General features: G+C 41.9%; 1 protein-coding gene and 1 pseudogene across 2 annotated transcripts; both read left to right on the top strand.

Moving 5' to 3' along the window:
* The first annotated feature begins 1,269 nt into the window (after positions 1 to 1,269).
* LOC147001810 (disks large homolog 5-like) lies at positions 1,270 to 8,471 on the top strand. Of its 2 annotated transcripts, none has more exons than XM_085828966.1 (4): positions 1,270 to 1,399; positions 2,127 to 2,289; positions 3,249 to 3,380; positions 8,277 to 8,471. In XM_085828966.1, exons 1-4 carry the CDS (start codon positions 1,270 to 1,272, stop codon positions 8,455 to 8,457), a joined length of 606 nt encoding a protein of 201 aa, XP_085685092.1. In that variant the 3' UTR covers positions 8,458 to 8,471. The 2 variants fall into 2 exon arrangements, with proteins under 2 accessions (XP_085685092.1, XP_085685093.1); XM_085828967.1 differs by lacking the exon at positions 8,277 to 8,471 and adding an exon at positions 4,070 to 4,241.
* Positions 8,472 to 14,068: 5,597 nt separating this feature from the next.
* Positions 14,069 to 15,200, top strand: LOC147001811 (uncharacterized; annotated as a pseudogene).
* The last annotated feature ends 397 nt before the right edge of the window (positions 15,201 to 15,597 follow it).

Consider the following 15,597-nt stretch of genomic DNA (forward strand, 5'->3'; position numbering starts at 1 on the left):
GTCACAGAGAGTGAAAAACCAAAGGAAAAATCACATTGCCAAAATATGGGCTCCATATTGGAAGAAAAGGCCCTCAACTTCTAAGGTATCAACAATATCCACCCCTCAATTGTGAGCTCTGCATGCTGGTATTGTGTGACTCCAGGTGGTAGTCAAAGCCAGATGTCTTCCCACAAAAGACATACATGATTTTTCATCTTGCATCTGTGAGGATAGGTTTCATTATAGCACAGATTCAGCACACCCAACATAAGAACACAGAAGCCTCAGATGACAAAGCCAAAGGGACTCCATCCTGAACTTATAGACCCATTAAAATTGAAGTTTAACCTGAACTCAGGCCATTCCACTCCTTGCCCTACCTCCTGAGTTTTATGTTTGCTATGTGTAGAGTATTATGATACAACTCCAGCATCCCATGCCTGCACTTGGGAATTCAGGAAGACTGATATTAGAGAACTGATGGCTATGAGGCTACAATGCAGTACAGGCCAGGTTGACCTTTGCTCAATGATGCCCACTTTAATTGTCTGGTTGTATTTTAGAAAGGGAGGGTGTGCAAGTTAATAATTTGAAGATGGGACAGAAGGTTTACCGCTTTATATTTGTCCTGTCGCTGAGCCCCTATGATCTAAAGAAAAGGGAGTTTTCCTTGCAAAAGATGATATTGTAAACAGGAGATTTGGTGAAACACATGGATATGTAGATAGGAACAATGCCAACTATCAAGATATGCACAGTAAGAAAATATTATCCAGGTTTTATACAATTAAAGGTATAGGAGAAAGATATTGGCCTTTGTGAAACAGGGAAAACCTGGGTAATTAGACTATATGTCACATGAATTCACTCAGATAGTATATTTATTATTGAGAAATATCTCTTATATTCACCATCCCTAGAGATTTGGATGCTAACAAAAATCTCTTCTGCATGTCAGGGTCCTAATCAATGCTTCCCATCAAAAGCACTTGTCTTCTAATGAAGCAGATGAAAAATCTCTGAATTTAGAAAGAGAGGTTGCCATAGGGTATTTGCCAGGTCACAGGAGAGGCTCCAGGAAATGCACAACAGAAACTGGTAAATTTGGGGAGATCTAGTTATCAAATAGGCCATAGCCTTTCCCTGTGACATCATCAGTAATGCCTTCCTTGGACAATCTCTTGTATCTAGGATAGAACTAGAATCTTCTGTGATGTCACCTGTGTTGTGGCTACAGCAACTGACTGTGGGATATACCTTCAGTGCCTTTTGGGTTCTCAATCAGGCATGTTTTCCTGGCTGCGCAGGCTATTTCACAAGGAGAATGGTGATCAAGGAGAGACCAGACCAAGGCAGAAGGAATCTGGCATCCTTTCTTGTAAAAACAGAAGAATGAAATCATTCTGGGGAAGGCACAGTGAGTCCTGGGCAGAGTTGGGGCAATTCTGGAACAGGTAGGCTTGAGCTGAGCCTTCCCTGAGTAGATATTAAGAGCTGGAGCCTTGGACTTTCTTAACGACAGACCAAGAGACTAGAATTTCTGACAATTCATTTGACAGAGCCAGGAATTGACAAGCCTGCAGCTCCTTTTCTAGGAGCTATTTAATTTCATTTAGAGTGTCAAAGAATGCCCTGAGAAGGCACTATGAGAATAACAATGTTTCCCTTATTGGTAGGGAGTTGAAGCACTTCATCTTCTAGATTATTGTAGGATACATGAGTCTCTGATGCAGAGAACAGAGGAGGATTCTAATCTGGTCATTTGTTGATGTCTCAGCCACTTTGAGTTTGAACACACATGACTAGGTATTGATGGTGCTAAGCACTATGAACTTCAGGTTTTCTTGGCATAACATATGACATGAGCTGAAATTGTTCCCCAAATCTTTATGTATGAGGCAGCTTATGGATTTCAGGGCAAGGGGTAATGTAATAAAGAGTGTGTGTTAGTTGTGACCAACAGTGGTGGTTGGGAAGAGGAATATAACTTAGCAGACCAGCTCAAATATAGCCTTTCTGCTTTTTCAGTGATTAATCCTGTCTCTAGCTTTTCTCTTCCTCAACCTTCTCTTTGGGACTCAGAATGATCTCCCCTGCCCTGGGCCATCAACTATGCAAATGCATTTGTGTTTATCTATCTTCAGTGTCTGCTGGGAAAACATCATCCCAAAATTGCAACATCACTAATTATATGATGAATATGAATAAACTAGAAGATATGAAATTTTATATCAGGAAGATAAATGCTGAGAGGTTAGAACTTTTTCGATTCTTGGACATTGACATGAATACTGATTTGAACTACAGGTAAAATTATGCCCTGTATCCTGTTGACTGTATTGTGCCCTCTCTGTTAACCCACATTTTCTCTCATAATGGAGTGTGTCATCTCTCACATTCATTATAAGAAGTCTTGACAGTTGTTCAATTGTTGGATAAGAGCTGTGTGTTCTATGGTCATCCTCTTTTGTACTTGCCCTTGCTGTGCTTGGAGTCTGATTGGTTTTGTCAACAACTGGTCACAATTGCTGCCTTACTGTGTAAGAATGCAATGTCTGCAGGCCATTACTGTTTTACTATAATTTTGTTCATGGTACTCTGAGACTATGGAACCTACATGGATTTATTTGGCGTTTTAATTTGTGTGTGTGTGTGTGTGTGTGTGTGTGTGTGTGTGTGAAGTTAGTTGTGTGTGTTTTGTTCAGGATCTGGGGTTCTGAGACCTTTGATGGGGTCTGAGGATTTGTGTGATGCACATTTTTTTAGGGCATGATAGTGTTGAGTCCTTAGAGGCCCAAGTTGATCATCAGGGTACTTTGTTCCCTGTGTTTACCTTGGTATCACATAGGAATCTCCTGGGGTAGGAGGTGTTATAAAGCCTTTTCTTTGTAAATACTAGTTATGTCCTCTGAGAATTCATGTAGCAATAGGATCAAAGGATTATCCCTACCTTAAAACTAAGAGAAGAAAAACCTTATATCTAAGGACCAAAGCCTGTGGCACAGTCTAGTAGAAACATCTCACAAAACTAGTATATTCCTTCAGGATCACGTAAGAAGCTCTTGAAGGTCAGCCATCTCTATTTATCCCCTGGCTTTGCTGTCCTCTGCCCAAGATATTTAATCAGTACCAATAGGACCCACTCTGAAGGAGCAAGGATGTGGCATACAATTGGCTTGGGTAGTCCATATACAGCTTTTTTGCACATGATACTGATTGCTTTAGTTCAGAGGATTATTTACTCTTTGGGCCATGCTCTACCATAGGATGAACATTGAATTCACCGTCATTAAATCACAACATGAGAAGACAATGTTGGATATGGAAAAATTGATGCAGTCAATAAATGATACCATTGAGAAGTACAAGGAATTCATAGAAGATAAAGATTCCTACAGGTGAGTCCCTGACACAGGTAAGGAGCAGCACTAGGCACGGAATGCTTGTGGCCTTCTAGGACTTTGAACAAAAGTAAGAGCTCTAGTTCTATACCATCTGTTTCTTAATAGGAGCCCTCCCTTGAGGCAAGGGTCTTGGATTTGTTCCTCTTGGACTCAGTTTTCCTAAGTGTGAAGATCGTCCAAGACCATTAGTCTTTATTCTTCCAAATTCAGGATCCTCTGTATAGAACCAATTTCCACCATGCTGGGAACCTCAAGCAATCCTGACCTCTAGGGTTCTGACAGCAGATTAAAAGATCTGGGATCCATGACAAAAATGGAAAGAGTTTATACCTTTTGGGTCTCCTCTCCTCCCTCAGAGGGGAGTTGCAGTCTTCCTGCTGATGGTTTTCTGGTACCAGAGACATATACGCAACCATGAGGTACATTTCCCCCTCTGTGATGTACATGGGACACTCTTGGTTTCAGGGTTGTCAGAAGTCCTTTGATACTTGTGGCATGTGGCTGGTCCCTGGATTTGACCTGCCTCTATTTTGGACTGATGGGTATACTGTGGTCTCTAGTCTGGGTCTGTCTGGGGATCAGGGCCCTTGCAGGGATCATAGTACTTGGAGGAGTGACAGGCAAATAGAAGCTTGCTGGGAATCACCTTTGTTTGTTTGTTTGTTTGTTTGTTTGTGGTTCAGCTTCAGGCACACCTACCTCCTGAAAGAATGCAATCAATTGAAGGAAAAAGTAAGGATGTTGCTGAATGAGAACAGAAAGCTGCTGGTAGAGCAGGCTGACCAGGAAGCATCCTATGATGAAGAAAAGAGGTTCTGTGATGAGACCAGCAAGAACATACATCCCCAGTGCTAAGCAGTAGCAGGTAGGATGATGTGTATCAGAGGCAGATTGCCCTCATGGCTAACCATAAACATAGACAATCCAATGTAACAGTCCTCCAACTTATCCAGGCACTCCCCGATGTCTCCTCCAAGTGTTTATTTAGGTGATCATCTACAAGGCTTTCTCTGGAGGTAGCCTTTTTCAAGAAACTATATGTTTAGCAAGCATATTTTTCTGCCCTGCTATAATCTGAAGTTCACTAGGGGAGGTCAGTTGATTACACATCACAACTCTACTTGATATTAAGTTTGAAGGGTGCTGTGCTGGAGCCCTTCTTTAGATCAGTGGAGAGCTTTGAAGGAAGAAGTAAAGTCCTGAAGCTCATTTGCTTTATGGGGATCAGGTAGGATTCCAGGTAGGACAAAGATTGCAGGGATGATAGCTTAGTGGAACTGACAAATAAGTGGATTTCATTGTTGCCTTTTGGAAGTTTTTGTCCCCCACCCCAACCCTTTCCCCTGTAGATCTTGATTCACACTGAGTGAGCCTGAGTAGCAGCTTGTCAGTCCTATTTTCTTTGAGTGCTGTTGGAGTTGTCATTCCTGGGCCTTGTGGTCTGGAGCTGGCTGAATGAGCAGGGATGTAGGAAAGGCTTCTCACAATCTCAGGTTTGGTGTGAGAGTTTTGAGGCTTCATGAAAAAATTTCTCCATTTATACCCCTCATTCTGACCAAGGATGTTCTTTAGGGATTTCTATTTCTATAGTAAGAATACTAAAGTTGAAATTCTCAGTTTAAACACCTGCTCTGCATAGTCTAAAATATTTGTTACTCTAGTATGACAGATTCTTCATTGTTTTTTGCTCACTTATTTTTTTATGTGTATGTGTGTGTTTGTCTATGTGTGTTTATGGGTGCTAATGCCAATCTGTACCTTTGTGGGTATTTTGTAAGGCCAGTTAAGGACACCTGATTTTGTGTAGTCATTCTTAACATATTTCTTTGGGCCCAGGTCTCTCAATAAACGAGATACTTCCTGTTGTTCGATGTCCAGTAGGCTTTTCATCTCCTGTACACTACCAGGTGGAGTTCTGTCTCTTATTTAAACCAATAAATCGTTAATCAATACTAATATTTTTAAAATAAGTATTAGATTTCTTAATTTTTCCTGCTTAGAGTTATTGCCTGGGAGATTCTGGCTTGTCTTATTGGCTTAACCATGGGCATACATAGAAGCCTACAGTGCATCACTCTGCTGACATTGTTTTGCTAAATATATTTTTGGACAAGGCTTTCTTTCAGAATAGATTCTCACTCATAGTGGTGCAGAGTGCTGCATTTCAGAAATGTCATAGAAGGTCATTTAACAAGATTTCTCCTGACTGATCCTGAGGATGATTTAATATCACAGAATATGTAATGTGTTGAAAAGTTCCTGAGTAATGGCCAAAAGTCACAGTCTTCCTTGGATACTAAAAAGGACTCAGTGTAGATTTAGTGGGCAGACTGTCATGAGTCAAAATGGGGCTTACTGGAGGCTATAGGTAGAAAGCTCTTTCTTGGCAATTTAGTGCTGTGTTGTCCAGGATATCTGTGTAGAGATTGTAATGTCCTTGTAGAACCAGCAAGTATTTGCACAGAAAAAGTTCCTGAAAAGGAGATAAGTACAGGTCAGGGCTGCAAAGCCCCCTTGAGTCTAAAAGCCTTGTACACATCATAGGTCCCACTACATGCTCATACAACAAAAATATGCTAGATAGAGCAAGAATTTCATTGATGTGTGTGTTTTTGTGTCAGTCTTTGTGAGGTATGTTGTGTGTGTGTGTGTGTTGGTGTGTGTGTGTGTGTCTATCAGCTGTGACTCAGTGTGTTTATTCTAAGTTGTGCGTTTGTGTAATGCAAAATGCCTTTGTAAGTGTTTGTGGTATGGATGCTTGAATATACAATTGTGTTTTCGTGTGTATATGTGTTTGTGTGTCTGTTTGTGTAGACATGCAACCATGTCCGTCTCTACCGACCAAGCATGATGAGTAAAGCCCCTGAGATTTCAGATTGCACCCATGAAAAATCAAATACAGCAGTCCATTTAGTATGTAACTCTACCTAGCTCCCAAGGAAAGAAAAAAAGGACACGAAAGCTCATGTAAAGTCAGACTTTCCACTGGCTAGGGGCCATATTACTGATCCTCATTGAAATCTTTTGGAGAAAATCATCGGAATATGGTACATAGAGTTGAGGAGGAGGTTAGTATATAAAATCCATGTTATGTCCCTTTTCAGCTCTGGAAGATTTATGAAGACCCACTGTAATGTCAGGTGGCTCACTGTGTCTTTTCAGCATTCCAGATTCTTCCCTCACTGCTTGCTACCATTGCCTTTCCAGCTTCCTCTACTCAGCAAAAATTTGCCTTATAATTTGGTTTGGATTCTAATCATTGAGAGATTGTGTTGCTTGTAGTTGTACCTATATCCAGCAGAATTCCCATAGCTGTGGTGCAAAAATAGGGCTGTTTCAGGAGCCCCTTGATAATAATATTAATCATGATAATCTAAAGAACTCACACTATGTTATTTGTGTAACATTCTGCAATTGCTGTTATTCAAAATCATTTTCTCAGAGTTAGAATCAGCCTAATTGGGGGTTGGGAGAAATTAGGACCTTCAGACAGGTCTGGTATTATAAAATCAGGTAGGTGTTTGAGAAGCAAGGTTAAGAAAGTAGAAAAGAAGTCTCCTTTGATCCAGAGATTCCAGAACAAGGAGTTGGTATCCACAGAGTCTCTAGGGCACATGAGGTCTGTAATGATCCTCAGGGTAGTCCAGAAGAAGATGATATCCTGATATACATCAGCTAAAGAGTGAAATTGTACCATGTGATGCAGCCCTTTCATGAACTATTACTCAGTGTTAGATAATCCATGCAAGTATTTGACCTTCAACTAGTTAGCCTTACCTTACTCAAAATATCCCTGACACAATCATACTATTTGAAGAAAATTGATCCATTGAATCCTATTTATAATGACTTCCTATTTTTCTGGGATCATACCTTTGAACACCAAGTCATCAGGCAATGATCAAGGGAGCCTCTAATGGAAGGAACTGTTTACTTTGGGAAAAGGCTGAAACAATGAAGGTGAGGCTAGTCCACCACCAACACGTGATCCTTTGCCGGCAGAGAAGCCTACCCTACACAGCCTTTGGAACTTGCTAAGACAGATTGAATAATATGCCAAGATCCCTGATTCTGAGTCTGGTTCATGAGGGGAAAGCATATCACTTACTGAGCTGTCTATATGCTTTGCCCACTATGTATCTATCCCATATAAGATTTGTTTTTTATGTCTCCAAAATATCCTGGGAGATTTTTATAATAGCATTAACTGAGGAAACTAAACAGTTTGCTGAAGTATAAGGTATAAGTGTTATGTGATTTCAAATAATTTGCATATTTGACAGAGTGCTCTACAACAGTCTTAGATGTACAGGTGTGTTGTTATGTTCCTTCATGGCCATCACTTTTAAAATTCAGTTCCTAGTGTTAGAAATATTTTCAGTTAACACATTCTTGCTGATTATAGGACCCATGCAGTGCCTGTGGGTTTCATGTGATATGTTTTCACTGGTTATTTCCAGATATAGGGGTTGATGAGTGGTACCCTGTCAGGATCCTGCACTAGAGAAATAATCATAACCTTCACTTCAATTCTAGGCAGGTTCCCCATAAGGCATCCACATGGTTTTCTAGGTTGATCACATCTCTCTTGAACTCAGATTCAGAGATTGCTACAATGTTATTATTCTATATATTATACATGGACTATTGGAGTAATATAGGGTTTTTTTTTAAACTCCAGTACAGTGTGTATTTCACAGCTCAGTTTCTAGCTGTTTTTAAAAGCTGAGAAATAATTACAAGCCCAAGTGCTCTATGGCACTTGGGGATGCAGGCAATGACCTCAGCAGATGATAAGTCATAATAGATTGTCCAGCTGAATAGATCTAGTGTGGGACGTAGAACTGAATTGAAAAACACTAACCGGGCCATTGTTCCTTCCTTCCCTAGGTGTGAAATACTCCAGCAGAACCTGGAACATGGAATAGACCAGGATAAGGTCTCCTTTGAAGAGAACTTCTATAGGGGAAGCTCTGCATGTGTGAATCAAATATTTCATCTCATCCCCAGTAATCATAGCTATCATCTGCTGCATTTTCTTCCTTTATTTTTGTTTCATTGCAATGAATAGCCCTTAATTTCATCTGGGCTCTGGCTCCGCAAGAGTGAACATGTACAGGGATTCAGACATGTGCTGAGACAGATCAAGAGCTGCTAGGAAGGCAGGAAGATTCTGAGAGTGTAAATTTTTCTTGTCCTGATAGGTAATCAAGGAAAATTACAAAATCATTCTACAAAATTGTAAAGATTTGAGCCAAAGTTGGTAACATGTATTTGCTTAGTCTTGGGTGTCCATATTCTTCAAACCCACACTCCAAAAAAGGAGACCTACTTAAATTTCTCTTGTAAAGTTTGTTACCAGAAGTAACTTATTTTCTACTGTGTTGCCAAGGAAAGTCATTTGCTGTCAGTCTTTGTTATAAAATAACAGCAAAAGAAATCTGTTTAGCACAATTCTTGTTTTTGGATTTTGGTTTGAGCTCTGATTACTTTTGTTCTTTGGTTTTCTTTCGTTTCATTAGAAGTTTTTTGTTTGTTTCTTTGCTGTTGTTTCATTTTGTAATTGATTTAATATTTTGATAAGGCTATACACTGTACATATTGACTGCCCACTTTTAGTTACTATCGAATAAATTGAATGTATTCTTAAGATTAAAACAATGATCTCCAACTCTTCACTCATAAGAAACTTCTTTATTCAGCTGTGGTATCACCCTACTGAAATCTCTCACCTATCAGACACAGGTGGATCTCTGTAAGGGGCTTGGATTCCATAATGACTTCTCAGCCAGACTGAGCTACAAAAGTGATTGATTTTACATTCAGTGTGTCTAGTGTGTCCAAGTCTGTGGATACCGATGTCATGATGGAAAAATTCACCATGCTGTATCCTTGCATGTCAAATATTTAGCTGCGACTAAAATACAGTGAATGATAGTGTTGAACAAATTAATGGGAAATATATCAGTATTTCTGAAATGTCTTTCAGGAAATAAAAACATATTCTAAGGGAATATAAAAGCTGTCAGAAAACACAGACATGTATGCTTCTGCTTTCCTTCAAGTGTTCTATCAGTGGTAACTTCTACTAGATATTCAATTTTAGGACCTTTTGAGATAGGGAATTTTTTTGGTGATTTTATTGTTTTTCTTGACTATGAGAGTGAATTTTGTGCTTGACAATACATTTGGTTCCTTTTGGGGGTTTTAACACAAGCACAGTGTGTAGTTCAGTATTCAGTATCCAGATGTTTTTAAAAGCTGAGACAAAATCCAAGCCCATATGATCTATGAGTTTTCTCCCTCTGTTTTCTTTCGCCCCAGTGGTGATTTTGTTTGTTATTTTGATTTATTTTATATTTATGCATGTTTTGCCTTCTGTAGGTCTGTGCCACACTTGCATGCCATTTCCCAAAGGCCAGAAGAAGTTATGGGGTTTCACCTGGAACTAAATGACAGAGGACTGTTAGATGCCATGTGGGTTTTTTGAGAAACATATTCTCAAATGAAGAGCTATTTCTCCATCCCCTGATATGCACTTTTGTCCTTCCTTGTGTGCTATATTAGTGGAATGGATCATACCTATAGAAAGAGTTTCATGAGATATGTTTACTTTGTTGTAAAAAAGTAGAAGCACCCATCACCTTTCAGAGCAAAAGCAGTTTAGAATGTGATTTGAAGTTTCTCTTTAGATCAGAGAAGCAGATTTTTGAACAGTAACACCAGGTAACAGGGACAAATCATAGTGCAGAGCCCATCACTGACACTACCACGGGAAAGTGAGCAATGCAGAGCATACTGGCATAAGACAATGGAGCTGGTGCCAAGATAAAATCTTGCAATTGCAGTGGCTCTGAAAATGAGATAGAGCCTTCCCAGATGGTGGCTGAATGGCCTCCTCCATTTCTTTACAAAAGGAAACAAGGCATTCAATTGAGTAGCTGGTGTGTACTGGAGATTCAACCTCTGCTTTGCAGGGTAGGGCTCTGATGGGAAAGCCTCTACCAAAGCACTGAATGGGTCAGAGGTGCTTAACCCTTAACTCAGTACTTCTGCTAGCTTTCTGATTCTGTACATTGCACACAATAACTCTCATAAAAGAGTCCCAGTGTTTTGACTTAGTTTGACTGGCATACAGCACATGACATAATCTATATTTTATTATTCAGGACTACTCTCAAATGTTGTGTGAAACTAATTTCAGAACATCAATAACTTTTACATTTCTCGGGTCCACATGTTGTCTCTATTTCATTTTCTAATGCATTATTCAAATTTTCTTTAAAAGTCATGAATTAATCTGGAACTATCATTACACAGTTATTACATAGTTTCCAAGATGAGATCACACAGCATACACCTGGGACATTTTGAAGTGTGCTGTACTGAGCTCCTTATATCTCAATTTTTCATAGTTTAAGAATCATTACATCAAGAAACATCGAGTTTCACAGACTACACCAAAGCAGAAGTAGAAAGAAATAGGAAATTCAGATATAATAGAATAATTATACACATGAAGGCCAGCTGAAAAGCAGTCATGCACAATGAATTCTATACAGTGATTGTACAGGGCTAAGGTTAAGATAAAGGGGAATTATGTTTTAGTTTGAAAAGCTTCCACAGGCTATTGAGATGTTTCTATCACAGCCTACATCAGGCAGCCCCTTATTTCAAATGGCAGGTACCCAGGAGGAATGTGTCTCCTGCTTCTCAAGAACACAGACACCATCCTTTTTTACAAGTAGCTGCTGCAGGCTCCTGAGAGGTTTCCATTGTGTCCTGTTGTGGGCAGTCCCTCTAATTGCATGGTCTCTCCATCACCATTTAAATGTAAATATGCAGAGACCTACAGCCACAGCTGGCCTCCTTGGTTTTTCTAATTCTGGGCAACAAAAGTAAAAATAAAGAAGTACTGAATCTCTCAAATGGAGCATAGAATCATATAATTTCATGTGTGTATCTGATGGAGAGTTCTCAGTAAGTGAGCAATGGGAAACTTGAGCTGCTGTGGGCTAAGACTTGGCACCCCTACCTACATGAAAGCCAGAGGACAAAATATGTAGTTTTTTTTCTCTCCTACCATGTGGGTCACAGGGAAAGAACTCAGGTCTCTATGCTTGGTCGCATTACCATTATCCACTGAGCCATCTCATCAGCCAGTCACCACAGACACAGAGTTTAATAATCTATGTATTCATATTTACATTGGGGGTTATACCGCAACTATGAAAACTTTCCCCAGAGAATATATCTACTCAATTAAGGGCAATAAATGGAGTCTGGGAGGGATCTATGAGGAGGGTGGCAGACTTTAAAAGCTTCCATGAAGCCTCACAGTTTTTTGTCTCCAACAAGTCTGGATGAGATGGGGTAATTTTTCTTCTCTTTGACCTCCCCGTGCTATGATTGAACCTAATAAATGTCCATGCTCCCTGAGTTACAGTCCAGGCCTGTAACTTCATTCATCTGCTACAACAGCTACAAGGCAAGTGGCAATTTGAGACACCATAGTCAGTATGGCTGCTACAAGATTGGTCCTTGAGAATGGCTGAGAGAATGCTTTCAAGACTAGGAATATCTATCTTAAAGCAAAAAGGAAGTGTCTCACTTCACACTGCATACTCGAGACAGTTTACTCATTTAAAGACTGATTTCAAGCTGTTATGTACCTGCACAAATAGCATTAGTAGATATCAGGTAAAGCTACTTGACAGGTAGCATTTACCAATACAGCCAAGCACTACACTGAAGACCTACAAGTAAATAAGGCTCAGGATCCACCAGAGAATTGAAAGATGGACAAGAAGAGCCGTATCACGTGATAATGATTGGTTTCCTGTGTGTTTACAGGTGTCCCTTTCTGTGTCAGAGTTAGCTTAGAAAGAGAAGTTGTCCAAAGACAGTGAGCAACTTAACACATCCCCCAGTCCTTCTCAGGCTTCTGGTTAAAAGCCATGGTTTGACAGCAACAGTTTGGGGAACCAGGTGATTAATTCCTTCACACATTAAGTCTCTGACTCACATTTAGTCTCAGAAATGAGATTTGTTCTAGGAGACCTTCACAAGCATGAAGCATCCACTGGAAGAAGTACTACCTCAATAAACTCTGAGATCTAGTGTGGTTAAGATCAATATCAGCCATCACTCTCCCTTCCTAGCCTTGCACAGACATGCTCTCCACCATAGGCATGTGACCTCTATTTCAGGCTCCATCCATGCAGGGGAGTTTGAAGTTTCATCCCAACACTGGTGAGCTGGCCTTAAATGGTTATTCCTTCCTCCATTTCTACCCACTGAGGAACTTCTCAATTCTGCATTTCATCAATTAGGCATTTCATGCCTAGTCTTCCTGGTTATCCTACATGAGAGGTGACAGGTCTGCTCCAACTTTTTCAATTCTATGACCTTATCTTGAACCCACAAGAGCTCTGCATGGGTGCCTGCTAGGTAACCTATGGAAATTAGCATTCCATCTTCAAGCACCTGAACCTATAGGTCTCCATAAACTTCTATCTTTGATTGTGGATGATCTTGTTTAATTAAAAACCACACAGTCTGGAAGGACAAAGAAGAAATGTAGTGTATGGACAGGAAAGAAGGCTCTTCCATTGAGAGCATTTGTTTATCCACCAGAGGACCCAGAGGCAGCTAACAATCCTATTAATGAGTCTCTGGGTTGAACACCATGCCCTGTTCTGGCTTCTGGAGGAATTGCATGCATTTGGTGCACATATGTGGTCCTGGTGGGATTTCTAGAGCCCCCGCTGGGTGCCCGTGGGGGCCTGCCCCTGGTGCCTGGTTGGCTTGCTTTTTGCAGGTTTTGCTGGTACCAGGTGCGGATTGCAGCAGGCAAAACATACATATAATTAAAAAAAAATAGCAACGCTCCAATTTCAAACAAATAAAGAAAATCCAAAAAGGCTCCAAATGTGTAGTCACACTAATATTACCTAAAAAGAAAGCCATGTCTCAACATGCCTGGGAAACCTCAACATGGGTAGTTGGGACGTCTTTTTCTGGAAAGTCAGTATTTCTGCTTTACAGTTATTACCAATGCTGTATTTCAAGGAAATGAGAGGCAGATAGCTCTGGGTTTCCTGATTTCTTATGAACCCCAAATGAATATTTTTTCCTAAGAAGCTTTAGAGTAATACAGTTGTGACTCTTGGAGGTCACTACACAAGGGCCATCCCTTCTCACACCAGGGAGACCTATGTTTACTGCCCCCGACCCCCACCATCTTAAGGGCGGTTGCTTTTGCATGGGTCGAAAACTTAAGGACCAGTCCCAGTTAGCTAGAAAAGTCCTGAAGTTACTTTTTCAGGACAGGATGACCGAAAGTGTGATGGACCTGCCTTTCCTACACCCTCGGGATCTTAGTGTGTGTGCGGGGGTGGGGGTGGGTGGCACGACACTTCTCCCCTTCCAGGACCCCTCACTCTCCCTCCTCGAGTATCCCCAGCCCTCCCCAACATATGGTCTGTCCTCCCTGAGTATCCACCAGTTAGGTCCTCTGAGCTGGAGGAGAATTTCATCTCCCACTAAGCTTGCCATACCCCAAAGACCATTTGTGAAAGCTAGTCCCTTTCAAATGTCTCCCTGTACAAAAACTGAACGTAGAAAGAAAGGAAACAATCTCCAAGCAGATGTCTGACCACCCCCACTGGTATACTGGCAGCATGAGGTTACAGGATCCTAGGAGCCCCAACCCCATTCTGGGGCCCCACACCTGTGAACACTGGTGCTTTCAAGCCAACTTCTGAATTACCCCAGGTCTCCCTGTACCCTGCACGATTAGAACCCCGTAGTCAGGGAGTGCAGCGGAGAACAAAGATATAGGTATAAATATTGAGCCATGGCATTGAAGTGCCGGCTCCTCCCATACCACCCCCTCCCCCCCCCACACACACATTCTCCAGGCACACTCTGGGCTGCTTGGCTCGCCACATCTCATCCTGCTGCTTCCCGCGCGGTGCTCATCCCCTAGGTGCCCCAGCAACCTTTTCCTCGCTAAGACTGCAGGAGCCCTGCTAGGGAAGAAAAGTAACTTGGTTTTTCTCCGAGAAACCTGGCTGGATAAGGCAGCCAGGGCGAGTAGAGGGGAGGAGGAGGGGAGCTGGTGGAACCCGGTGGAAGTCTCCCGGGCAGTCTGATCACTTTCTCCTTGTCCACCTGTCTCCTCCTCCTAGGTGCAGAGATTGTGGGCGGACTCTGTAATCACTGAGGAGGGGGAAGAGGAGGGATGGGAGCTCTCCTGCAGTGATGGCACAGCTCAGAGCGGCAAGGTGACTTGGATAGGCGGAGTTTCACTGCTGCTGTGCCCGAGGTCCATCCTTCTAGCCTGGTGGCCACGAGTCTGACTCCGTGCCTCCCTGAGGCCTGTAAGGCAGCGAGTGCGCATCCCGGTTCCACTGTGAGGCGCCTGCAGCCTGCAGCCAGCATGGAGGACAGCCTGAGTCGCGCGGATCAGCAGTATGAATGCGTGAAGGAGATCGGCTAAGGCGCCTACTGGAAGGTGTTCAAGGCCCTCAACTTGAAGAAAGGCTGCCTCTTCCTGAATCTGAAGTGCCTGTGAGTGCAGACCAGTGAGGAGGGCATGTGGCTCTCCACCATCCTCAGACCAGTGAGGAGGGCATGTGGCTCTCCACCATCCTCAAGGTGGCGGTGCTAAGGCACCTGGAGAATTGGAGGACCCCAATATGGTCAGGTGAGCTGGGAGCCCTGGCCATGGGGTCCAGGAAGGTGCTGGGCAAGGGGTCGCTGGTGGCCCAACTAAAGTTAAGAGTTGAGTTTCCCCAGATAACCCGGTGACCCTGCTTGACAGCGCAGAAAAAGAGACCAGCTATGGCTTCCAGGCAGCCAAGCTATTCTGAAGAGCTATAGCTCTGAATGCCCCAAGGGGTCCAGGGGCATTGGGTGTCTTTTAGGGACAAAACCAGACAACCCCAGAAATGTACCTCCAGCCCTTACTTAACTTTTCCTATCCGTGGGGGGATTATTGAGAGACAGAGTGAGATAGTTATCCAGCTTGCAGATAATTAGAAGGAAACTTTAAGAGTAGAGCATAATGTAAATAAAGTTTAAGAAAATGCAGAAATATGCAAGAATGTGTTTGCCAATCACACACACAGTGGTGACTTTTTTAATATACATAGTTGTAAAATGGCTTTTGATGGCCTTAGAAGTTCAGAAGTTTACACTGTGACAC

Source organism: Mus caroli, unplaced genomic scaffold (genome assembly GCF_978045245.1).
Source record: "Mus caroli unplaced genomic scaffold, Mus_caroli_1 scaffold_12, whole genome shotgun sequence".
In the NCBI taxonomy this organism is placed as follows: domain Eukaryota; kingdom Metazoa; phylum Chordata; class Mammalia; order Rodentia; family Muridae; genus Mus; species Mus caroli.

Excerpts from the sequence above, each read along its gene's own strand:
- LOC147001810 (XM_085828966.1), top strand. The coding sequence starts at position 1,270 with ATGTTTTCCTGGCTGCGCAGGCTATTTCACAAGGAGAATGGTGATCAA. Across the intron at positions 1,400-2,126 it reads ATCATTCTGGGGAAGGCACA|TGTCTGCTGGGAAAACATCA; the intron begins GTGAGTCCTGGG and ends ATCTATCTTCAG. Across the intron at positions 2,290-3,248 it reads AATACTGATTTGAACTACAG|GATGAACATTGAATTCACCG; the intron begins GTAAAATTATGC and ends GCTCTACCATAG.